At 36.7% G+C, this 18,529-nt stretch overlaps 1 protein-coding gene across 1 annotated transcript in view; it reads right to left on the reverse strand.

The window, feature by feature from the left end:
• PGAP1 (post-GPI attachment to proteins inositol deacylase 1) overlaps positions 1 to 18,529 on the reverse strand; it is a 56,705-nt gene that overhangs the window by 12,500 nt on the left and 25,676 nt on the right. The window contains exons 9-18 of the mRNA XM_083350767.1: positions 11,628 to 11,683; positions 9,997 to 10,080; positions 9,015 to 9,064; positions 7,474 to 7,525; positions 7,189 to 7,266; positions 5,489 to 5,564; positions 5,083 to 5,156; positions 4,933 to 4,984; positions 3,209 to 3,275; positions 533 to 638 (exon numbers count right to left, since the gene is read on the reverse strand). Of these exons, the coding sequence (XP_083206893.1) occupies positions 533 to 638; positions 3,209 to 3,275; positions 4,933 to 4,984; positions 5,083 to 5,156; positions 5,489 to 5,564; positions 7,189 to 7,266; positions 7,474 to 7,525; positions 9,015 to 9,064; positions 9,997 to 10,080; positions 11,628 to 11,683 (695 nt within the window). The remainder of the gene's footprint in view (positions 1 to 532; positions 639 to 3,208; positions 3,276 to 4,932; positions 4,985 to 5,082; positions 5,157 to 5,488; positions 5,565 to 7,188; positions 7,267 to 7,473; positions 7,526 to 9,014; positions 9,065 to 9,996; positions 10,081 to 11,627; positions 11,684 to 18,529) is intronic.

Consider the following 18,529-nt stretch of genomic DNA (forward strand, 5'->3'; position numbering starts at 1 on the left):
AGGCTGGTGCTGTGGCAAGGCCCAAGGACAAGGGCTGATGGGTTGGGGTGAGTAGAGGAAAACTGGGAGAGGATAATGTGGTGTGAATGCAGAAAGACATGGGGAACTTACCAGTGCAACTTGCAACCTTCCCTGCCAGCTTCCTCATTGACTTTGCTTGTGAGAAGCATGCAGGGGAGGTCACAAACATCCTGCAATCACATGACTGCAGGATGTCATAAGTGTTTGCTGCAATGGGCATAATTTCAAGGACCACTCATTCAACCCCATAGCAACTTTGAATGGTCACTGAAGCCTGTATATTTAAAATGAGCCCTTAAGTTACAAATAAATTGAAGATGAAAGCAAAGATCATTTAGCCTTAGTTTTTCAAAAGACCTTCATTAACTATGGATACAAATCATATAAGTACTGTACTTTTGTGACTAAGGTGTTATGAAAATTTATAAAATAAATAAGCAAACAAAACAATATAGGATACCTTATTCTGAAGAAAAACAAGGAATTGAACATTTTTATAGCTTTTACTTACTTCATACTGACAATCTGAAGATGAATAAATTTTCAACAAGGGAACTGTAGAGTCATTTTCAGGCTGTGCAATGTGCAATTTTGCAGAAATCTCAGTCAGAGGATCCCTAAAATAGTTAATTTTAAAAACTATTAATCTGCAAAGCAAGGCATCACATCTAAACAGAAATCAAACTTAAGATAGACATAAATGCTACAGTCACAAAGGTGCACCAACATGAAATATTAGCACTTAATTTTAAAAAGCATACATTAAATATTTTTCTGCAATTCCATGTATTTTATTTATTATATATTAATCAAATATATATCCTACTGCAATCACAAAAGATTCTTGGCAGCTCACAAGAAATAAGCAAAAACAATATATTTTATGACAGAAACCTCTAGAATGATTCAGACTTTCATATTTGACAAGTGGCCCATTAGTTCCATTCAGTTCCATTCAACTGCAAAAAAACTTTAAAAGATGATACAATCTAACTAAAAACTCAAATGAATCCTGCTTAAATGTCAGTCAGAAATAAAAAATCAGACTAGGACTGATGGAAGTGGAAGATGGAAAGTATTTGGAAAAATAAAGAGTTGAAGGGAGTGATACAGCCTCTTCTACCATTTTTGGAATAATTCCATAGCATACAAATGAGAAGTATCATGGACTGGTGTGTGTGTGTGTGTGTGTGTGTGTGTGTGTGTGTGTGTGTGTGTGTGTAGTTGCATGTGCACATTTGAATATTTTCAGGAGAATTCCCATGAAGAAAAAAATTGACAGGAAATATTCAATATCACACACATGTGCATATAGTTGTGCACCGATGCGCACACATGCATACAAACATATTAGGCTATAATTCTGAAATTCTGATAAAAACTGATAAAAACAAGACCACACAGTGCCTTGGGGGATTTTTTGTAATACATTTATTAACAGCTTTAGATAGAACAATAAAAGATAATGCAAACTAAAAAGAAAGGAAAAAAGGTGCAACAGAGCAAAAATAAATAAATACCCCCCCTTAAGAAAGCAACTTCCCATCCTCACCATGACAAGTATATACAATTTCATAATCTCTTCACTTATTAACAAATAGGTTAACTAGGAAGAGGCGATAAATAGCTCTTCATCCTATAACCTTTCTCTTAATATAGGCAAATCAAATAAGTAATGTTTTCTCCAATTCAGCCAAAAGCTCAAAGACAACTCTAAAATAAATAAAAGACCTCCCTCAGATAATCCATAGAAGTATTTTTATTTTATTTTAATCCCATTTATATCCCGCCCTTCTCCGAAGACTCTGGGCGGCTTACAATCTAAGCACAAATCAAATGTGCTTAGCAATAGCCTTCATTCTATGTATATGCCTGCTTATTAGGGCTTTCGCCCCCACCCCCAGCGGCATTATTACAAAGTCAGCTTATTGCCCCCAACAATAGCTTCTTTAGTAAATATCTATTCTGTATCATTGAAATAATCACCTAGTATGAAAAGGGATAGGTTTATGGGTGATATTTAAGCTTTAAACTGTAGTCAAATTTTACTTTCAGTCTTAACCAAGGACTACATTTGAGCCACAGTGTAAAACATGCAACATACATATGAACATACAAGAGCTGGAAGGATTCATTGGTAGGTAAATAATGTCCCCGGTCCCAATCAGAACATTCGAGTTGCCAAAGATGATATTTGAAGATTATGAATGACATAGTATTTCTCCCACTGGACGTCTGAAAAATAAGTCTAAGATACTGAAAAGCCTCGATTTGCTCAATTGCATGGCCATTTAACTGTCACCTAGGGCATTTAGCAAATATCAAGATTTCCATTTTTCCCCCAAAAATTCTTACTAATTCTTTGTCCTTGCAATAAAAGGCAAAGGCTCTCAAAACACACTTTAATCCAGTCAAGGTATCGGATATGAGAACTACATCATTAGCTGTCGTAAGTCTATAAGCTAGCTTTGGGGAAAGAAAATTAGACACTGTTTTGATGGTAAACCAAACAAATTATTCAAATAGTACTCAGCTTCATGATTGTTCAAAATTACAAGAGGCCTGAATCAGTGCTTTGTGGTTCGTAAAGCACTTCTAACTATCATAAAATACTGTATTGTGCCATCCCCTTGGCAGTCACATGAATCCATTTCAGCTGCTTCACAACTAGCTCACTTTTACAACTGGTTGCATTGTCACTTGGCCACAATTTATGATGTTTTTTGCCTGTTTTGGCAGTTTTGCCTGTTTCCAGTTTGGAATTCAGAATTTCACATTTATGACTACGATGCTTGCTTAACAAGCATTGATTTGCTTAATGAACATGGTGATTTTCCTTAACAAGTGTCACAACAAGCATCTTAAAATTTGATCTGGTCATCTGGGTGCCTCAACTTTCTACCATAATGACTTATAACCAGAAATCCAGTCCCAATTTCAGTCAGAAGCCATAGTTACTCGTATTCAAGTTAAAAGGTAATGGCACAAGTATGTAGCCCTGTCTCACTCTCCTTACTTACTTGTTGAGGCAGATGACTGTATGGGATAAATTGGATTTTTAACTTATACTTTTCATGAAGCCTATCTATCAGAAGTAAAAGATATCTATTTTGTAAAATAGGCAGATGAAAATACTTTACAGCCTGTTATATTTCAACAATGTAAATGAAGAATGAGAAATCCTTACTGTGACAAAGTTAAAGAATCTTCGTGTGACCATGGTATATGAAGTCGATACACACTGGGTTTTCTTTCTTAAGGGACAAATGAAAGCACAAAATAATTTTTTTTAAGTACCTCAAGTTCAACAAATCGTAAGGATTTGAATAGTAGCCAATCAGTTCCGATCAAAAGAACAGTTTTGAACAAAAGGAATTTGTTCTTAAAATCTCAATTTGGAGTTGCAGACGTTTAGGAACATCCCCAATCCCAAAAGTAGGGTGTAGAGGTCCTATTAAAGGTCATCTTTGTCTTACAACCAAAGTTACAGCAGACCCCCCCCAAAAAGCTTCTTACAACCTGTTCCTAAAGTTACGGACAAAGTTGCCCTTATGACAGACTGCAGCAATGCTGCAAAGCTCTGCTCCCTCCCACCCAGCCTATCTCCCTCCATCTCCCACACTGGGTCACCACAGGCACTTACCTTTTAAAGACTCCTGGAACTCTCATGCTTGGGTTGGGGAAGGAGGACATGACGCTCCATTGCTGGGTTGCGTGAGGTGATCTTGGAAGTGGGTACCATTTTCCAGCAATGCAGTGGCCTTTCCCCCTTCACTAATCCAAGCTCCAGAGATTTTTGAAAGATAAGTGTGCGATGAGTGACAGGGCTGAGGAGGAGGGTGTCAGGCCCAGTGGAGTGAGAAGCAGGCCCAAGTGATGCAGAGATCCTGAGGAGTGGGAAGTGGAGCACAGGGTGCTTCAGGGGGTGGGGGAAGCCTTGGGAGGTCCTGAGCAGGGCCTGCACTAGACCTCCCAGGGCCTCACTCCTTGCTTCGTTTAACAACCTGCACCTTCATTTAATGAGTGTATTGGAAACAGCAGGGATGGGGAGTTGTAAGAAAGGTGACCACATGGGCATTTCATTTAACAGTTGTCACAACTTCTAACTGTAATGGGCAATATATTGCTGGATCTTGAGAATGAGAATATGCATCATTGACTCAATTACATCACAGGTTGCCAATTTATTCTAATTTCAATTCAATATATTAGTAAATTTATTTTTATATAAAAAAATGTAAGGATTTCATCTATGAGTTGCCTGAACTCTGATATCAGCTGTAGCGGTTTTGATGATAAGTCCACTTCTAAAATAGGTAGGCAAAAGAGTTAAAACTTCCTCAGTGGTTGGCCCTCTGATTGTGAGATTCCTGCTGACTGATTTATGGCTCCTAAAGTATACACTTTCAGATTAAACCTAAACTAGAACTAACGAGAAATTTCCTGGCAGTTAGAACAATTAATCAGTGGAACAACTTGTGGGTTGTTGTGGGTGCTCCAATGCTGGAGGTTTTTAAGAAAGGACTGGACAATCATTTGTCTAAAATGTTAATGTACATGGTTTCCTGCCTGAGTAGGGGGTAGTATTAGAAAACCTCCAAGGTCCCTTCCAAGTTGTTATTGTGTTATTCTGTTACTGTAATTTCCAGTGCTTTTTTGTAAAAGAAAAAGGTGCCGGAACTCACACATGTCATACAACCTGCCTTGCCTATCCTATAAGGTTCCATCCAAAAAAGGTGCCGGAACTCCGTTCTGAGCATTCTATGACAAAAAAAAGCCCTGGTAATTTCTCACTTTGTTTTGTTTTGATACTACTAGTCTGATTTAAGAAATGATAATGCAACAAAAAGTGCAAGAAACAAACAAGAAATATTTGTATATATGAAAATGATATTCAGGAAATAAATTTACCTTTGAGAATCTGGCATTTACTCTCTATAAAGATCTTAAAAGCCTGATATATCTAAAGAAAGATAACATACTAGATTAGTGTTATTTCCCAAAACTAATCCAGATTAGATTCTACCAAACAAATAATGTATACACTTCAAAAATTAATACCTGACCAAAATGTTGGAGCTGAACAATGTGAATAAGGCCAGTAGAATTTAGTATGATTTTGCTTGAAGAAAATCCTGTAGAAATTATTGCTTTGTTAGTTAGAATTAAAAGATAAAAATTAAAACGGGTTTTTAGAAGACATTTTGAATGTTAGCTGAACAGAGACACAAATTCCTTATTAATAAAACATAAATAATAATATGGAAAAAATTTAAACCATTTTATAAAAATGTTTTGTTAAAAGACAAGAACACAATCTTATTTTTAAGAAATAAGAAATAAGAAAGAGTTCAGTGAGAACAATTTTCAGAGAAATCTGCATAGGATTATAGATTTAAAATCAAAATTAAAGGAGAAGAGAAAAGCAAAATTAATCCATATGTCAAATGCAATGAATTGAACTTACCAAAAGTAAAAAGATGGGTTACAGGGAGTTGCGCTATTCTTGAAACTTCATTAAAGAACTCACAGTCTAAAGTAAACTGCAAGACAAACATACAAATAATTGTTTAAATCACCCCAGATTATACTGTAGCCCATGTATTTCCATTTTAGGCACTGAAAATATATGGAAATAATCAAATAAGCATCATAACAAATGATTTCAAGAACAGGACATTGTTATTTAATTGTACAACATATTGTCATTGCTAATCAAGCTTATTATTAAGTATAAGTAGTCTTCAAGTTATGGCAGCAGCTGGGACCAGGATTCCCATCACTAAACAGTGTGGTCATAAAGCATTAGATCACGTGAACACATCATTTATTACTGTAGTGGCAATCCAGATAGTCTAATCCATGGGTGTCAAACTCGCCACGTCACATGAGATGTTGCGACGTATCATGACTTTTTTCGCATTGCCGGAGCTGGCGTGGCCTCCACATGATACAACCAGCCCATGGGGAGGCACTTTGACACCCCTGGTCTAAGCGGTTGTAAGCCCAAGACACATGGATCATTAAGAGTTCCAGGTAAGGAGCATAGGGTGCTTTGGTGGGGGAGGCTCTCAGAGGCCCTGGCACAGGTCTCATGTGAGTTGGGAGTGCTGCAGAGTGTTTGAGCTCAGATAGGCCAGGGAAAGAGGGTGCAATGTGGATGCGTGCATGTTTGCGTGCACAGGGAGGCTGGGGAAAGAGGATGTGGAGTGGATATGTGCAAGTGCAGGGAGACAGGAAACAGGAGGTGTATGTGTCAGGTGGCATGAGGCCAGGGAAAGACGGCATGGGATGTGTACATGTGTGTGTGCAAAGGGAGGCCAGGAAAGTAGTTGTGCTCATGGGCATGATTGTGTGAGTATGGGGAAAGAGAGTCCTGGGGGTGCATGTGAGTGTGAGTGCAGAGAGGCTGGGGAAGGAGAGCACTGGTGGATGAGAGTGAGCAAAGAGTGAAGAAAGACATGGTAGATGCAAGCAAAGAAAGCCTGTAACCTGAACAACTTGTGACCTTACCTGCTGGCTTCCCCATTGACTTTGCTTGTGGGAAGCTGGCAGTAAGGGTCAGTGATCTCATAACCATGGGATTGCCAAGTGCCCAAATGCTGTTAACATGACCATGAGGGTAACATAATGGCCATAATTTTGAGGACTGGTCATAAGTCCTTTTGTTCACTGCCATCGTAATTTGAATAGTCACTGAACAAAAAGTTTTAATTTGAGGATTACTTGTCAAACTTAACAGGAATAATGTAGGTTTGTGTCAGCGCATGTGTTCTGTAGTTCTGAAAACTACTTATTGTCACATTACAACTAATATGTGGATTTCTATCCATTCCAAATACAATATGGCGTTTAGAACTTTTGGTTGTTTAACCCAGATACTGGGGGGAAAAACAACCCCGAAGGCTTGATTGATTATGTACTCGCATAGAAATTTTTCCTCAACCTTTAGGTCTACCAGTGGTGTACCCTTTACCATTGTAACTGAAGCAAAGGCTTCATCCATTATAAGTATAAAATATCAACTCTCTGCTTTTATAGCAGCATATGCTATGGTCAAACAGAATAAGATTGTTGCTGTGGAAAATTCACCATGACATAACATGCAAATTCATTTAGGATATTCACATTTCATTTCTGAAAATTCGGTTTAAAAATATATTTTACCTTGATACCATCCACTACTGGTACGTGAACCACAATGTGAGTCAAAGATGGATAATCCTGAAGTTTCAAAGTCACAATCTAAAAAACAATGCAAAACAACAAGAACGCTTGAATATGTTTTCAAAAATTAAGGTTAAAGATTATCTAATTATATTTTAATCATGTCATATATAATAGCATTAGAACAAAACCTTATCCTGCAGTCTGAGATGATATTTTCCATAATAGGTCATAGAACTATAAATTCACATATATAGTATTGTTTCTGAGGTTCAGAATAAATACCTTAACCGTTGGTAGTAACTCAGCATTCCAAGACAAGTCAATCGCTTGTAAACTGTGAAAATTATATTAAAATGAAAATATTATACAAAATGTTATCCAAAATATTCATAAATTATGTATTCAGAATGAAATGCATAATAATCCATTCAAAACTAGTGCTTTTCTTCATCTGAGCAACAAATTTAGAAAACAAGTTTAATTTCACTCTTATCAATGAAGGCTACTGCTAAGCTTGTAGGCTGCCCTGAGTCTTCGGAGAAGGGCGGGATATAAATGGAATAAAAATAAAAATAAAAAAATAAAATACTCAATACAGCATGCTGAGACATAGTAAAAAGAGTGTCCACAGAAAGCAGTTTCTCAGAAAGCATTTATTTTTCATTAATAAAAATAATGATTTTTTAATAAAGGGGTGGGAATATTTTGTGGTATTAATTTGCGATGAGACAAATACTAATACACAGCTTGGATTCAACGCTGATCTATAATGAAAAGGATTTAAACATATTGCAAAAACATTTTGGAAATATACATAGGATGAAGCTAAGAAAGAAGAAAGGTATCATTACTGCAGGTAGATTTTGGAGATGACAGCAGATAAAGAGGGCTAGAACTAACTAAAGTTAGTCTAATTAAGAACTGAAAGAGAGCTAGGACTAAATTTACATTGTGAGTAAAAGCAATATGATAGCAGTGTTCCAGTAGCTCAGGGGTTGCCACAAAGAAGAGGGAGTCAAGCTATTCTCCAAAGCACCTGAAGGCAGGACAAGAAGCAACGGATGGAAACTAATCGAGGAGAGAAGCAATCTAGAACTAAGGAGAAATTTCCTGACAGTTAGAACAATTAATCAGTGGAACAACCTGCCTCCGGAAGCTGTGAATGCTCCAACACTGGAAGTTTTAAAGAAGACTTTTGTAGGCCCATTCTTTCTTTACCTGTAATTATTATTAGTTTAAGAAGGCACCTATCAATATCTGTCCGTACTAGTTTTTCCCATTATCAAGAGCTGTCAATTGAATAAAAGATAGAGGTAAAATGTGATGTTGTTTTGTGTGTCCGTTAGTATATTTCTGAGTAAGAACCTTCAAAGTGGTGCAGTGATCTAACGAGCTATGTCCTTTTTGAAAACCGGCCTGTTCTGGATGGAAGAATTTTGTTTCTTCCTTCCAACCTTCTAATTTATTTTAAAAATATCTGGCGTAGAGTGTCTGCTGAAACGACCCTTTTTCTTGTTCAGACAGAACAACTTCTTCAGAGTAGATTCAGAATCTGAATCCTGAGTCTGGACCATGACAAACTTAGAAGAAATATCTAGCAGGCTAATGGGATGATTATTAGCAGGTTTTTGCCAATTTCTCTTTTTGAAGAATCGTTAGTTTTCAATGAGACAGCACAACCCATGTTTTATCTACTTCTGAAAAAAGTCTAGTCATATACCTGTGGACATATCATATCTTCTCCAGGGGTTTTCTGTTCAATTAAATAAATATTTTAAAAAGGAAATTATTTTCATAATCTCATAAAAATAATATATGCTTACCACTTCGATGAAGTACTGTTTGCACAACCATATATCCAGCTAGTTGTATCCTTTTGTTTAAGAAGAGAACAATAAAGAACAAATTAAAATGTATGTAGATTCCTGTATTTTTTTGAAACCTATCAATAATTTACTTTAAATTTTCCTAAAAATATTTATCAAAAGCAGCACTGGCTGCTAGCATTGGTGCAAACTGCTTTTATAAATATAGGCAGTCGTTGACGTACGACCACAATTGACCCCAAACTTTCTGTTGCTAAGCCAGATAATTATTAAATGGGTTTTGCCTCATTTTACCACCTTTCTTGACACAGTTGCTAAGTGAATCACTGCAGTTAAGTTAGTGACATGATTATTGACATGTCCCCACTGACTTATCAGAAGGTCGCAAAAGGTGATCACAAGATCCTGAGACAAGCAACAGTCATAAATATGAGTCAGTTGCCAAGTATATGGATTTTGATCACGACCATGAGGATGCTTTTTTCAATGTCATTGTAACATTGAACAGTCACTAAATGAACTGTTGTAAGTTGAGGACTATAGGAAATGCTGCTAGGATCGTTAATATTTTCTTGTAAGAGTGAAACAGAACAGTTAAACATTCCGCTGAAGCAAGCACTTAAAAACATTTCCAAATACCTCCAAAGTGCTAATACTTTGAAGCAGCATTCAAACAACAACAAAAAAAAACAGATGATGCCATGAAAAGTTTGTGATCTACTGTAGTTTCCCATTTATGACATCATCCACCTTACATAGAGGTTAAGAGAAGCTACTAGCTTAAAACAGGGGTGTTAAACTGCTGGCCCACAGGCTGGATACGTCATGGCAAAACCGCGCCCACCCCCTTGTCGGCAATGGAAAAAAAGTCACAATACATCGCGGTATGTCACATGGCTTAAAACACTGAAATTCCTTAAAACAGATGCATTATAATCCAACAATGAAAATGAATGTCAGGAAGGAAATAATTTCTTACCAACATACTGTTTTGGCAGTAAATATGAGTGTATGATTTTCTTTGGCTTGAGAGGGAAAAAGTAAAATATTTTCCATCTGATTCCTATTTAGAAAAAGACAGAAATGTTTACTTGAACACAATGAAACAAATACACTGAGAAATTGTGCTATAATGTTTTAGACGGTAGAATAAAACGTTTAAACATTTAAAGTATTCTACCATAGAGAACAATGAGAAATTGACAAATGTCATTTGCTCTGTTTTCCATGCAAAGACCACAAATATCAATATGGTGATAAGGTAAAGGTAAAGGTTCCCCCGCACATGCGTGCTAGTCGTTTCCGACTCTAGGGGCCGGTGCTCATCTCCGTTTCAAAGCCGAAGAGCCAGCGTTTGTCCGAGGACGTCTCCGTGGTCATGTGGCCGGCATGACTAGATGCCAAAGGCGCACGGAACACTGTTACCTTCCCACCGTAGTGGTCCCTATTTTTCTACTTGCATTTTTACGTGCTTTCGAACTGCTAGGTGGGCAGAAGCTGGGACGAGTAACAGGCGCTCACTCTGTTACGCGGCACTCGGGATTCGACCCGCCAAACTGCCGACCTTCTGATCGACAAGCTCAGCATCCTAACCCACTGAGCCACCGCGTCCCTTAATATGGTGATAATCCATGCTAAATGTTACTTATCACCCAATTACAGAAAAATCAGCTAAGTGAATTGTTAAAATATTTTTTAATTCTCATAGCAAAAAGTGGAAGCAATGATTAAGCGGGCTTGTCACAGCAGATGCCTGCACAACCATGAAACTAAACTAAGGTAAAATTTGATTGCAATAGATTTGCTTCAACCTTAGCCCACAAAAAATGTAACAGTTGTACTTCTCTTGACAACTGGCTTGAGGCATCCATTCCATGAATATGCACAGAGAACTTCAATATTTGCTTGCAAAATTCAATAAAGCAAAATAGTTTTTGTGTTTGCAGCCCGAACAGCATAGCAACAACATTAATAAGGCATGTACCTATTACATTTTACATTTTGCAACTAGCCTGAAAAAGAAAGTTTAATATAAAGAGAATATACAGAGGGACAGTCATATAATTTAACGACTCATGAACTCCAATTTTCCCTAGCAAAAAAATTAAATTCATCAGTAAACCTACCTACCAATACTATGCTCTAAAATAATTTTCCATGTTTTCTCTGTTTTTATTGTATCTGTTGTTTTCATTCATTAATCCACTCTCCAAATCCATGGCTTGGACAGTTTTTTTAAAAAAAATCCAGGCAGATGTGAAATGTAAATTGAAATGAATGATTTTTCTGAGCTTGGAACATTTGGTTGTCTTTTTGATTTCTGAACTTTTCAAGCATACAAAGGTTTTGCACATCCCAAAGGCTAGACTGGATTTATGGAGGCCTTGGTTCAATAATTACCACACTATATTCAATTCTAGATTTTCCATCAGAGAAACAGCTGTAAATAAGTGGTAGAGCACATATTTTTCATAGGAAAGGTGCTAATTTCAAACATTAGCACTGCTGGATAAACCTGCCTGAACATAAAAGGACATCATAAAAATAAAAAAAATTAACTTCTACGTAATCTAATAAACAATTCAATTTTAAATGAAAAATATTACTTACATTGTATCCTTTGTAGGACCATTTTGAAGTTTTTACCTTGATCCAAATTGATGCTTCTGAAAAAAAACCAAAACTTTTCTTCAGACTGGATTACTTTTTTTCCTCCTGTCCTGCATTACCATACCACAATAATTTTGTTGTGAAATCTAAAATAATGTTTCCTTTTAACATGGACAAACAAATATTTTTGAAATGATAAAAAACAAATTCCTCTCCTTTGATTTTAGTTCGGAGCAGGCAAATTAGCATCAGTATCATTACCATATATTCTTTTTCAAGCTTTTCATAAATACATAAGGCTTTTAAATCTTTATATTTAATAGTTTAGTTGGAATATCAAACATTAAATCAAGAAATGCTAGATTGCAGAAACACTCATGGTTGCAATGATTAGAACAACATAGGAACATTCTTTATAAGTATTTTATTATTTTTTTACTTTTACAATCATAAATACTTAATAAACAACGTGTTGTCTGGGTCCATCAGTAATTCAGTGGTACATATTAATGTCCTCAATCTATGTACAATACTACACCATCAAGTGCTTTCTCTCTTCTTCAGGTGTTATACATTTTCCATACTGGGCAAATACAATTCTTATTGCAGTTAATACATACACAATTGAATATCAGCATCTTTGTTACATTTTTCTAATATTACATATAATATCAGTAGTGTCGATTTAAAATATCTTTTCTAACCAAAACATACCTCAATTGCACTTAATATCTATTTGTTCAATCAATATCCTGTTTTTCCTGCTTTTTTTAAAAAAAGAATGATTTCCCATCAGTGCTCAAAGTGTCTCTATCACTTATAATTTTCTCATAGTAAATTATATTTGGGCAACCAAAGGCTTCCCTTGTTCAAACCCTCTTACCATTTTCATATTTCCCTTCTCATACCAAAATATAAAATTTTAGTTATAAATCCTATTTTTTATTTCTAATAACACTTCTATTTCTAATAATTATCTATTCTCTTAGCCATACTCAAACATCTCTTTGATAGTATAATATCCCATCTAATAGGTCAGGACCTCTATTTTCTTCAATCTTACTCTAGCTTTCTTCCTTTGCCAACTAACTTTCCAAGTCAATGCCTTTGAATCATCAAGTAGTTCTTCCTCATTTTTATGTATATTGTTTGGAATAAGTAAGACAATTTGGTTAAGGTATATTTGGGAGAACGCTCAGCCCATTGATATTCATTAAACAGCTTCCCTCCTTCTCCAATTTCTCACAATTCTCCTAACAGCTTTATCTTCCATTCAATCGGCCCTTCTTCCTTAGCCTCAAAAGTGTTCTGAGATCTTGAAAAGGTAAGATGTCTTTTTGGTTTCCGATATTGCTGCTATGTCTTCTAGTTCTTAGTTTGTCTGAGTCTGTTTGTTAATTCCTTCCTTTAGGTCCTACATCTTTGGATCCGATTCCTCTAATTTTTCTTCTATTTTTCTGGGTTACTAGTTCCTTCTCTATAGTCATTTTCTGAATTTTGGATTTAGATTAGAAAATTGTTCTTCTATCTCCTTTGTGTTATTTTTAGTCTCATCATGAGCTAAAGCAATTGTCTCTTGTGTTAATTTTAACATAGACAGAATTTCCTTCTGAGCTTCGTCAACATTTTCTTGTTGATATTTCAAGCTGGGGACTTTGGAGATAAGTGTTAGAGATGGTTTTTTACCATTTAAAGCTGAGTATGGAAGATCCATTTTGTTTTTATGTGTGGTCTCTATAGTCCAATCTGTTTAGGGATTCAATGGTGGAGGTTCAATGATGTTTGGGGGTTGTTTTGCTGCCTCTGTTACTGGGTGCCTTGAATGTGTGCAAGGCATCATGAAATCTGAGGATTACCAAAGGATTTTGGGTCGCACCGTAGAGCCCAGTGTCAGAAAGCTGGGTTTGCGTCCGAGATCTTGGGTCTTCCAGCAGGACAATGACCCCAAACATACATCAAAAAGCACCCAGAAATGGATGGCAAGAAAGCACTGGAGAGTTCTGAAGTGGCCAGCAATAAGTCCAGATCTGAATCCCATTGAACACCTGTGGAGAGATCTTAAAATTGCTGTTGGGAAAAGGCGCCCTTCCAATAAGAGAGACCTGGAGCAGTTTGCAAAGGAAGAGTGGTCCAAAATTCCGGGTGAGAGGTGTAAGAAGCTTATTGATGGTTATAGGAAGCGACTGATTTCAGTTATTTTTTCCAAAGGGTGTGCAACCAAATATTAAGTTAAGGGTGCCAATAATTTTGTCCAGCCCATTTTTGTTTAACATTATGTCCAGTTTGCTTTTTTCCCTCCCTTTTTTGTTGTGTTCCAATACACACAAAGGGAATAAACCTGTGTATAGCAAAACATGTCTTCCTGCAATACTTTTCTGTGAGAAATACTTGATTTTCTGGAAAAATTTCTGGGGTGCCAACAATTTCGGCTATGACTGTATAAGCAAAATTCAAGTTTTTCTGTCCAATGAGAAACATGTCCTTTCTGTCCAAAGAGAAAAAAGCCATTAAAAGTTGTTCATCAGTCAAAGGTTTATAATTCAAAGTATTCCATCATCTCAATCCATAATGCATGTTTCTTCTACAGGTAAATAGCTCCACAACAATAGCTTCCAAAAGTCAGTTAGTATTTACATTCATGGTCCAGGCAGGCCAGTTTCAAAATATTTTATTGTCTCTGCCACCCAGATAAGCAGCCCAAGAGGTTTTTTTCCTCTTTTCCCAGCTGTAATCTAGAAAAGTGAAAGTTTCCAAGGACAACAAAAGTCTTATCTGGGTCTAGGCTTCAAGCCAAGCTTCCCTTCAACATAATAAATTGTAGTGCTGTGGTTTGCCATTAGATGTTGTTGACGCTGTCTTCCAGCTTTTTAAGTCTAAACTTATATTACAAGTTTTCAAGTCTCTTTTTTTAACAAAAAAAATCTCAAAAGCACTTTTAGTCCCCAAATTTCAAAGATATATATATATATATATATATATATATATATATATATATATATATATATATATATATATATATATATATATATATATATATATATATATATATATATATATATATATATATATATATATATATATATATATATATATATACAGGGAGTGCAGAATTATTAGGCAAGTTGTATTTTTGAGGATTTATTTTATTATTGAACAACAACCATGTTCTCAATGAACCCAAAAAACTCATTAATATCAAAGCTGAATATTTTTGGAAGTAGTTTTTAGTTTGTTTTTAGTTATAGCTATTTTAGGGGGATATCTGTGTGTGCAGGTGACTATTACTGTGCATAATTATTAGGCAACTTAACAAAAAACAAATATATACCCATTTCAATTATTTATTTTTACCAGTGAAACCAATATAACATCTCAACATTCACAAATATACATTTCTGACATTCAAAAACATAACAAAAACAAATCAGTGACCAATATAGCCACCTTTCTTTGCAAGGACACTCAAAAGCCTGCCATCCATGGATTCTGTCAGTGTTTTGATCTGTTCACCATCAACATTGCGTGCAGCAGCAACCACAGCCTCCCAGACACTGTTCAGAGAGGTGTACTGTTTTCCCTCCTTGTAAATCTCACATTTGATGATGGACCACAGGTTCTCAATGGGGTTCAGATCAGGTGAACAAGGAGGCCATGTCATTAGATTTCCTTCTTTTATACCCTTTCTTGCCAGCCACGCTGTGGAGTACTTGGACGCGTGTGATGGAGCATTGTCCTGCATGAAAATCATGTTTTTCTTGAAGGATGCAGACTTCTTCCTGTACCACTGCTTGAAGAAGGTGTCTTCCAGAAACTGGCAGTAGGACTGGGAGTTGAGCTTGACTCCATCCTCAACCCAAAAAGGCCCCACAAGCTCATCTTTGATGATACCAGCCCAAACCAGTACTCCACCTCCACCTTGCTGGCGTCTGAGTCGGACTGGAGCTCTCTGCCCTTTACCAATCCAGCCACGGGCCCATCCATCTGGCCCATCAAGACTCACTCTCATTTCATCAGTCCATAAAACCTTAGAAAAATCAGTCTTGAGATATTTCTTGGCCCAGTCTTGACGTTTCAGCTTGTGTGTCTTGTTCAGTGGTGGTCGTCTTTCAGCCTTTCTTACCTTGGCCATGTCTCTGAGTATTGCACACCTTGTGCTTTTGGGCACTCCAGTGATGTTGCAGCTCTGAAATATGGCCAAACTGGTGGCAAGTGGCATCTTGGCAGCTGCACGCTTGACTTTTCTCAGTTCATGGGCAGTTATTTTGCGCCTTGGTTTCTCCACACGCTTCTTGCGACCCTGTTGACTATTTTGAATGAAACGCTTGATTGTTCGATGATCACGCTTCAGAAGCTTTGCAATTTTAAGAGTGCTGCATCCCTCTGCAAGATATCTCACTATTTTTGACTTTTCTGAGCCTGTCAAGTCCTTCTTTTGACCCATTTTGCCAAAGGAAAGGAAGTTGCCTAATAATTATGCACACCTGATACAGGGTGTTGATGTCATTAGACCACACCCCTTCTCATTACAGAGATGCACATCACCTAATATGCTTAATTGGTAGTAGGCTTTCAAGCCTATACAGCTTGGAGTAAGACAACATGCATAAAGAGGATGATGTGGTCAAAATACTCATTTGCCTAATAATTCTGCACTCCCTGTATATATATATATATATATATATATATATATATATATATATATATAGATAGATAGATAGATAGATAGATAGATAGATAGATAGATAGATATAGATATATATAGATATATATAGATATATATATATATAGATATAGATGATATAGATATAGATATATATATATATATATATATATATATATATATATATATATATATATATATATATATATATATATATATATATATATATATATATATATATTGATTCCAAATTAATCTTGTAATTTTGTCTGTTTTCCCCCAAGCAATTAATTCGCTGCTTTTCTTTTCCTGAGGGAATGGGGAGGAAATTCCCCTTCCCTCTCTCTTTGGGGAGGATTCTTTGCTTTGGGCAGTTTTTTTCCAGGAGAAAGTCTTAAAGTCATAAAGAGAGGATAGGGTCTCACCCAGTTCCATCCACATTGCTCGAAAGTTGCTCATTAATGCTTATTTTCTTTGGTTATCAACAGCTTCTGACTGGCCACATGAATGTAACCAGTCTTTCCCCTGCTGGTTTGGAAGGCTTCCTCAGTTCAAACGGAAAGGCCGCCACCCTCCCGTGATCAACAAGGGTCCCCTCCTTTGTTGCCTCTCTGGGGTGGCTTTCGACCTTTTTTTAGGGTCCCCATCGGGGCGTAAATCGAATGCGGAGGATGGAGCCCTGTCTTCCTGAGTCCGTCACACCACAATATCAAACTGGAAGTCCATAGGAACCTACTTTAAAAGGGGGGGTGTTTACACCATCATGCTGTCTTAGAACCACATTATGAGAAAATATTCACATGGAATGGCAACACTTATTTAACCTATGCATTTGCCCAGACCCAGACATTACACAGAGAAGGAATAAGCACATACTGTATACAGAGATAAATGTTCCTAGAAAATAGTCCAGCATTTACAGAAACAAAAAGCTACCTTTAGATTAACTGATATTGCTTTTTTTAAAAAAAATGTATTCATACTAGAAAACTGCAGTTATAAGCTTAAATGCTGGATCTTCAAATAAATTGCTTGGCTTTTACCATAATAATACTACCTGTCTTGGGCTTTGTAGCCCTACAATGTTAGGGCAGCATTGCACATGACATCCTTATCAAAAAAACAGCTATCTAACAAGTTCAGAGCTAAGACAAGATCTGATTTATGACTCCTTACAGGTAGTACAACAGGTAGCAACCAAAACCATCCCAAAGAAAAAGAAATGCAAGAAAGCAAAATGGCTGTCTGAGGAAGCTTTGCAAATAGCTGAGGAAAGGAGGGAAGCGAAAGGCAAGGGAGAAAAAGAAAGATATGCCCAATTAAATGCAGAATTCCAAAGAATAGCTAGAAGAGATAAGAATGCCTTCTTAAATGAACAATGCAAAGAAATAGAAGAAAACAATAGAATAGGGAGGACCAGAGATCTTTTCAAGAAAATTGGAGAGATGAAGGGAACGTTTCATGCAAAAATGGGCATGATAAAGGACCAAAATGGCAGGGACCTAACAGAGGTAGAAGAGATTAAGAAGAGGTGGCAAAATTACACAGAAGAACTATACAAGAATGAGCTTAACATCCCTGATAATCACAATGAGGTGGTCACCGACCTCGAGCCAGACATCCTAGAATGTGAAGTGAAGTGGGCCTTAGAAAAGCTGAGCAACAACAAAGCTAGTGGAGGTGACAGTATTCCAGCTGAGCTATTCAAAATCTTAAAAGACGATGCAGTAAAAGTGCTACACTCAATTTGCCAGCAAATTTGGAAAACTCAACAGTGGCCACAGGATTGGAAAAGATCAGTTTACATTCCAATTCCAAAGAAAGGCAGTGCCAAAGAATGTTCAAACTATCGCACCATTGCACTCATTTCTCATGCTAGTAAAGTTATGCTTAAAATTCTACAAGCCAGACTCCAGCAATATGTGGATCGAGAACTACCAGAAGTACAGGCAGGATTTCGAAGAGGCAGAGGAACTAGAGATCAAATTGCTAACATACGCTGGATCATGGAGAAAGCTAGAGAGTTCCAGAAAAACATCTACTTCTGCTTCATTGACTATGCTAAAGCCTTTGATTGTGTGGATCATAACAAACTGTGGCAAGTCCTTAAAGAGATGGGCGTACCAGACCATCTTATTTGTCTCTTGAGAAACCTATATGCAGTCCAAGAAGCAACAGTGAGAACTGGACACGGAACCACTGATTGGTTCAAAATTGGGAAAGGAGTCCGGCAAGGCTGTAT

Source organism: Vipera ursinii (genome assembly GCF_947247035.1).
Source record: "Vipera ursinii genome assembly, chromosome: 1".
In the NCBI taxonomy this organism is placed as follows: Eukaryota; Metazoa; Chordata; class Lepidosauria; order Squamata; family Viperidae; genus Vipera; species Vipera ursinii.